Genomic DNA, 7,535 nt, shown 5'->3' on the forward strand with positions numbered 1-7,535 from the left:
CTCTCAAAAAGAGATAAAAGGACAAGCTATAGTTGATCAATCCCCTTCACCTTATTCCTTTCCTAATGTAGATGCTTTTCCTAATGAGAAAATTATACCTACACAAAAAGACACTTCATGGTAGACATATTTTGGTAGATTGAGGTGTCAAAGTGGCTCTGGAGTGGGACTGGTTTTAATTTCACCCTCTAGTAAGCCAATTCCTCTCTCCTTTCATCTATGTTTACCATGTACAAACGAGTACAAAGACCTTATTGTTTGTTTTTGTACCATCCTGTCATTAAAAATAAAGCATATACAACTATATGTTGATTCTCAAATAGTAATTAATCAAATTACAATATATTACCATGCTAAATAGGATAAATTATCTAAATATTGTGATTTAGTCTTGTTTGCAAATGGGTATCATTTTGCAATCCAATTTCTCTATTCGCCTACTATTATCAATAGCTCTAGTCCAAATAATCTACTTTGTACTTATATAGACTCTAGAGAGTGGCATTCAAATATTTATAATTATCTAAATGATAGAACTATTAGCATCTTACGCCCTCCTTATGGTCTATCATCTATTTTTGATCTAAGATACCTTACATGGACCACTTGCATTGTTTTACCTTCTTATAGCATAGCTTCCCTTATTCATACCTTAACCAAAAACCAAGTTGAAAAATGTCTACAATTGGCTGTGTGAATTTTTGAGCCTTGTATATGATAGAAGAGCCAAATAGATGCTTGAAATTACAAGTTTGATGAAGATTGGATCAAAATTTTGCAAGTTATGACCCAACAGAGCTAGGACCATTGTCAACACCGATAGCAATTTCAAGGACTCCTAGAACCATCAATAATTTGTAGTTCCTCAATAAGACCCTATCACCAACAAATGAAAATGAAAGGTAAGAAATAGCTTAAGTATAAAAAATTATTATGTAATACACATATCTTTGATTCTCAAAAACTTTTTAAAAAATTACAAATAAAACATAAAATTTTCAATCCACTTATTTTATATAAAATATAACACTCTATTTATATAATAGACATGAATACATTATATCAATAAAGAAATCCCATGAATTGACAAAGAAATGAATTTGCATTCATGAATGTTGCAGGATATGGAGAGAGCCTGGTGGAAAATTGTTACCCAAAAAGCAAAGAAGTTGATAGCCATCAAAATTTTCATACAGCTAAAGTACCGGCAGTTGTATGCACTCACAGAAATGAAAAACTAGGGAAGATCTGCAAATTAAGCAGAAATTTCTGCTATGAAGCAGCAATTAACATGTAAATTATCTTTATATTTGTTAATATATACTATAAATTTGAAGTGAAATATAAAAAATAGGAAGAAGAAAATACTAATGGTAGAATTTCAATCTCTATTCACCATTTCTCATATATATCTATTTTTTTAAATATTTATAAGAAATAAACTTTGATAAGTTTAAATTTGTTATTCATTGCACACCAGGGTTAAGGGTACGAGGTTTAGTAGGATTCTTGAATATTTCTTTTGTTTGGTAAATTTGTGTTGGATCTTGCTTGACAGATAGATTGTATTTATAATATTTTAGTTGTCAAAAAAAATTTATGTCTATTTAGAATTGCTTTATCTATATACAAAAGTTAAAACCGATTCATATTAACAAAAAAATAATAATTCTAAAAATAGATTTTAAAAAATAAAATATAAATATAAATCTTTCAACATGATTTATAAATATTAATACATTATGACATGCAAACCCCATATTTAAGGCCTAAAACAGATCTGAGAAGACCATGCTAATCTCTTAAACCACCTTTCAATTAATAGCAATCTTCTTAACAGAGAGAGCATGTTGATCTAAAACTATCCCAAGCCAACAAACCAAATAAAATAAGTTGTTACCCAGTTAAGACCAATCAAAATTTTCATGCAACTCAAGGCATACCCGAAAATAAAATTAAAAAAGTAGCAGCAGCTGAATGCACTCACAGAAATCATAGATCTGAGCAAGATCTGGAATCAAGCAGATTTTTTTTTGCTGTGAAGCAGCAATTAACATGTAAATTATGTTTATGTGTTAATACATATTGTGAAAGAAAATTTGAAGAAAAATATAAAACTAGAAGGTATAAAGTGATATATATAAAAGCAATTGCATAATTTTTTAATATATAATTTATCATAATAAAATCATTTTTGAATTATTTTTTGAATATTTATTCAGAATTAACAAATTTAAATCTATTTTTCAATGGCACAGCATAGTTAAGGGTGTGAGATTGAATAGGGTAGGATCGATATTATTTAAGGATGATTTTTTAATACTTTTTGTATTTGACAAATTTGCATTAGATCTTGTTTGAGAGCTGAACTATACTACTTGTGTTTTTATTCATATGAAAAGTTGTTATGTATGTTTAGAATTGTTTTATCTAATATACAAAGGTCAAAACTGATTTATCTTAATACTAAAGCATATGGAATATCAAGAATACTAAAGCATATCAGTAGTCGTTATAGCTGACTTCACACACCCACATATCTTAAACCATACTTCTACGATTTTTTTTGTTGTCTCTGTATATGACTTAACTGCTTATAGCTATTGTTCTGGCTTCTGGAGTCATTTCAAAGTGTCGCCTGATACCTACTTAAAGATGTCCAAATAACCGTACACTTAAAATTGTGAATACTTAACCAAAAACATCCAATTAGTGATGCACTAATATGGACACAAATAGAATGAGCAGCTATTAATACACCTGAAATTTATATGAAATTTTAGTTATATTTTTTTAGTTTCTCTAAAACTAATAATTAAAAGATTAAATGAACAAATAATTAAAAGATTAAATGAACAAGAAATAAACCAACAATTAGAACGTAGACAGTAATTATAAAAATATAAAAAACTTATCCTTATTTTTTTTTTAAATTGATACGTTCTGACAGGCACACCCCAAGTTTTAAGGCCTAAAATAGGTCTCTAAGAAGACGATGTTAATCTATAAAACCAAGCAAAGCAGAGAAATTAACCTTTCAATTATAACAGTCTTCTAAAACAGAGACCATATTGGTCTAAAACTGTCCCAAGGCAACAAACCAAATAAAGTAAAGCTAGAAAGTTTACTCCTAAAAAACAATACTTTTATGAAACAGGAAAAATGAAGCCAAACATTTCAAAGCTCAAGAATTTATCCTTCACTAAAATCGCATAGAAAGAATCTTTAAAATCTTACAGGCCATGTTGGTATAGATAACATTAAAGCGGTCATCCCCATTAGTATAGAGCCGATTCCTGATGTGTGCGAATAGTACAGTCGGCGGTGGGATACGCCACGCAAGTCAATACAAAACCAGCTTCCATCTGTGTATCGTCAAGAAAGGACTGATCAGACTGATCCACATTCCCCATTTCAATTTTCCCTGCACAAGTAGAGCAGGCCCCTGCGCGGCATGAATAGGGAAGTTCTATGCCAGCAGCTTCTGCAGTGTCCAAAATATATGAATCATCCGGTGCCATAATCTCTACTTCCTGACCTTCTGGCATGATCAGCTTCACCTTATACTCTGCCTTTGCAGTCAAACGATCCACACCACCCCTCTTCAGAACAATGGGCCTCAAAGAATCCCCAAACAGTGCATGACTCTTCTGGGGTAGATTTATTTTCGTTATGGGTGCAGAAGAAACTTGGAAAAATGCTGCTCCAGTAAGTGCCATGGCTGCCATCTCTGTAAAACAAGGTTAACCCTAATGTTTTCAAGCTTTTCAAACCCTAATGTTTTCAAGCTTTTCAAACCCTAATGTATACCTGAAGAATAGGGCAAAATGAATGCAAATGTAAAGATCATGTGGAAAAAACAAAAGCTGTTATCCATAACGAAATCAAAACAGACATTTTGAGCCACAGAAAAAAATCGATCCAGACAAAATATCGATGCATGTGTCGACAAATCTTCGAATTTGCTCATCAACCTGTGGACATGCCACGAAATTTCCAAATTTGTTGCACTCAATTTACACCGTCGATGGAATGCAATATTATCGCTACATTTTCTATTTATTTTTTAATTCCTATGGAAGGATAGGAACATTTGATTGTGCAAATAAATTAAACTTTTGATTGTAGAAATTAATTAAGTTTGAGACATTAGATTTCCACAATTCATAATGATAGATATGTTGTGTTTTTGGATTCAATTGTGTGAGCTCTCTCATCCTAATAGTGGATCATGGAGTGTGATCCGAAACGTTGATGCCAAAAAAGCTAACATAGTTGAATCCAGAAGCACAACATATCTATCAATTAAGTGTTCATTTGTTTTTAAATTTGTTGGGATCGGATTTTAGTCTCATATTTTATGGTATTATCTGTATTTATTTTGACAAAATTGTTCGAGGAAGAAATCCAACTTTCATTTTTTATAGCGTTAGGTTCATGCATTCAATAAGTAGTTGGGTAATATTTCAAACTCATTTCTTATGGTGTTAGGAAGATAGACTCAACAAGACTTGATCTTTGGTGGGCTCTTTATAAGCTATTCAACTTCACTAAAAGATAAGGACCACTTAACTTTGTGTATAGTTTTAACTTTAAAAATTTTGGTTTTTAATATGTGTTCACCCTACTTTTTATAGCTTGGTAGTATCTTCCTTTGTTCTTTTTTTGTTTCAGAATAAGTTTATGTTTTATTCATAGTTTTTGTTGTAATATTTTATTTTAATCTACTAGATTGCCTCACTTATCTTTTTGAATGTCTTCCTCCTTTCATTTTCTTCAATTTGTGTGTCCCCTTGACATTACATATTGTTGATAGTTCTACATATTTGTTTAGGATAAATATATCACACATGACTACTACACATGGAAAACTTCGTAGATGTGGGATAGGTATCTGAGTCAATCTCTGGGATCATAAGGTTGACTCCTTATATTCTAATTAAGCCTAATTGTTTGGGAAGAATGGGGCGAGGAGGGGAACAAGGTAGAGTTGGAGAAGAAAAAAGGTGCAAGAAAGTGAATAAAATAAATGAAAAAGGCTCATGTCAAATATATATTCTCCTCTATAATCATATCAAAACTTTACAACTCATGGTACAATAGTTAGAGATAACAATAGTAGAGAACATATGCATAATTCAAATTCATACACATATTGAAGAGCTAAAATTTCAAGAATAAGAGTCTTTCAAGTTAATGCATTTGATAGTATTGAACAACCATATACTATATTCTATCACCAATTCTAGACACATATTGCTCTATCTGATAACACAATAAATGGGAAAAGTCTTACAACAGAAGGCTTAGTAGTTCATTATGTAAAAGATTTTCAAAATAAAAATAAAAAATACTAATTTGAGTTGTGGAATCTTGAAAAAAGAACGCTAACAAATCTACAAAACACATCACCAAACCCAAAGCTCTCATAACAATCAAATAAAATGTCATTCAATTTTTTCATATGTTTTTTAAATAAATTAAACACATGCAAATATTTTTTCTAGACACTTTGACCCTATTCTTGCTTCCCAACTAGTAAGGAGATTCTCCAAATTATGCATCCCTTCAACAAAACCAATTTGAATACGAGAGATAACATTTGGGAGAATATCCTTAAGTTTGATGGGTAAAATTTCTACCATAAATTTTAAATTTTATAGGTAACATTTAACAATTGATATGCCTTGAGTTTGTAATGAGAATGTAGGCACTAAAAAATGGTCAACGCTTATGTCTCCTATTTTTTTAACCCCCTTTTTACCTAACAATTCTTCTAAATTCTACATAATTTATTTATTTGTCCCCTTTGTCCATTAATTAAATAAATTCATTTTATTTAATTAACTAATTCATAAATATGAGCAATTAATTAATAAATTATTTTTATTAATTTATCATATTTATCTTCCTCCAAAATAAGGATAATTCATAAATTTTATTATTAATTCATCTTTATTTCTTGTTTTTCTTAATTTTTTATTCTTTCGTTTTATCCTCTTGGGTGGAGATATTTAATAATTTTTAATTATTAAACCTTCTCATAAATCCTCCTAATTTTCGAATTTGGAAAATAATATCTTTCCTTGATTTTAAAAAATCAATCTTTTTGACAATATCTCATTAATCTTAATTTTTAAATTCAAAAATGAGGTATGCATCTTCGAAAATCTGCTTTTTGTGAGAGGATAATTCATTTATTTTTAATTCTTCTATTTATCTTTTCGAATGAAGATATTTAATAATTTTTTAATTATTAAAATCTTCATGATATTTTCAACTTGCTAATTTGGTATTTATGAGACGATAATTAGAGGATTTATTATTTATTCTCATGATATCTTCCCTTTTGCTTTCTTTTATCTTCATCTTTCCTTGAATGGCAGCTCTACTATGCACTCAATCGGGTTCGTTCATCTAACAAAAAACTTTTCAATCTTAGCCATCTGATGCACTGCAAAAAGGATGTTAGGAACACAAGATTCAAATGTTAATGTTGTTAGTATCAATCAAAAATGAAATAGAAATGAAACTACAATCCTAAGCATGCATATCAAGAGAGATATTAAACAGATTATAGAAAGCACACAAAAACATAGGAAAGACACTAAACCCTCCCAAATGCTCTTCAAAATGCTCATAGGTGCTCCTCTCTTGTTCCTCTCCTCTCCAAGTTCCACATGAGTGTAGCCATCAGCTTTTTGCACTACTATGGATGTCTTATGGAGATTCAAGATTATGAAAATGTAAGCTAAATATGAGAAAGTATCTAATTAATCTATGTTAATTTTATCCAAAATAACAAAGAAAAGTGCTTCTAAATGCTCTCTCAAATTTGGTATAAGTTGATGCATACAAGATTTATTCTGGATGAAGAAGGAATGGGCTCTATTTATAGGGAAAATGGAGAAATGAATGGTTGAGATTGAGTAATCTCAACAAGGGCCAGGATTGATGGGTTTTCAACCCAATCCCAAGATGACAAATGTCAACATGAGATGGCTTGAGAGGAGAGGGAAGAAGCATTAAATGCTTGAAATGACTTGAAGGTTACCTTGGGAGGTAAGGTTAGGCTTGAGTTGAATGAATAAAGCTTTTATCCAATGAATAATGTCTTTATCCAATGGCCAAACTCTTGTGCAAGAGTTAGTGGGGATAACCATGGTCAAAGCAATAAATGCTTGAAGAGACCCATGAGTTAAATGAGGGTTGAGTTAGAGGGAAAGTCTCTAAGCATGTGGATGAGTTGAGTTAATCATTAATGATTATTGAAGAGCCATAAATGGTTATGTAAGAACCATTAATGGTTTGGAAAACTTTAGGAGTTAACTTGTTGGAGACATAAAGCATTAATGTTTTTCAAAGACTTTGGAGGCTTTGAGAAGTGACTCCAAGTTGCTTAGGAATGTGACAATAATTAGGGAAGGTGATTAGGCTAATTTATAATGGATTAGACGAATCTAGAATGGGTTAGAAGAGTCTAGTGGGTTTGGTGGGTGAAAGAAAATTGGATTTTAATTAAAATAAAATTCACT

The 7,535-nt window shown here is 30.7% G+C and overlaps 1 protein-coding gene across 1 annotated transcript; it reads right to left on the minus strand.

Moving 5' to 3' along the window:
• Positions 1–558: 558 nt before the first annotated feature.
• Positions 559–3,945, minus strand: LOC131029974 (ferredoxin). Its single transcript, XM_057960658.2, has 2 exons — positions 3,238–3,945; positions 559–876 (listed from the first exon to the last, which is right to left on the minus strand). The coding sequence occupies exon 1, from the start codon at positions 3,726–3,728 to the stop codon at positions 3,279–3,281; it is 450 nt and encodes a 149-aa protein (XP_057816641.1). The 5' UTR covers positions 3,729–3,945; the 3' UTR covers positions 559–876; positions 3,238–3,278.
• Between the last annotated feature and the right edge of the window lie 3,590 nt (positions 3,946–7,535).

The sequence above is a fragment of the Cryptomeria japonica genome, chromosome 10, assembly GCF_030272615.1.
Source record: "Cryptomeria japonica chromosome 10, Sugi_1.0, whole genome shotgun sequence".
In the NCBI taxonomy this organism is placed as follows: Eukaryota; Viridiplantae; Streptophyta; class Pinopsida; order Cupressales; family Cupressaceae; genus Cryptomeria; species Cryptomeria japonica.

Bases quoted from the DNA above. Each gene is read 5' to 3' on its own strand.
- LOC131029974 (XM_057960658.2), bottom strand. From the start codon at position 3,728: ATGGCAGCCATGGCACTTACTGGAGCAGCATTTTTCCAAGTTTCTTCT.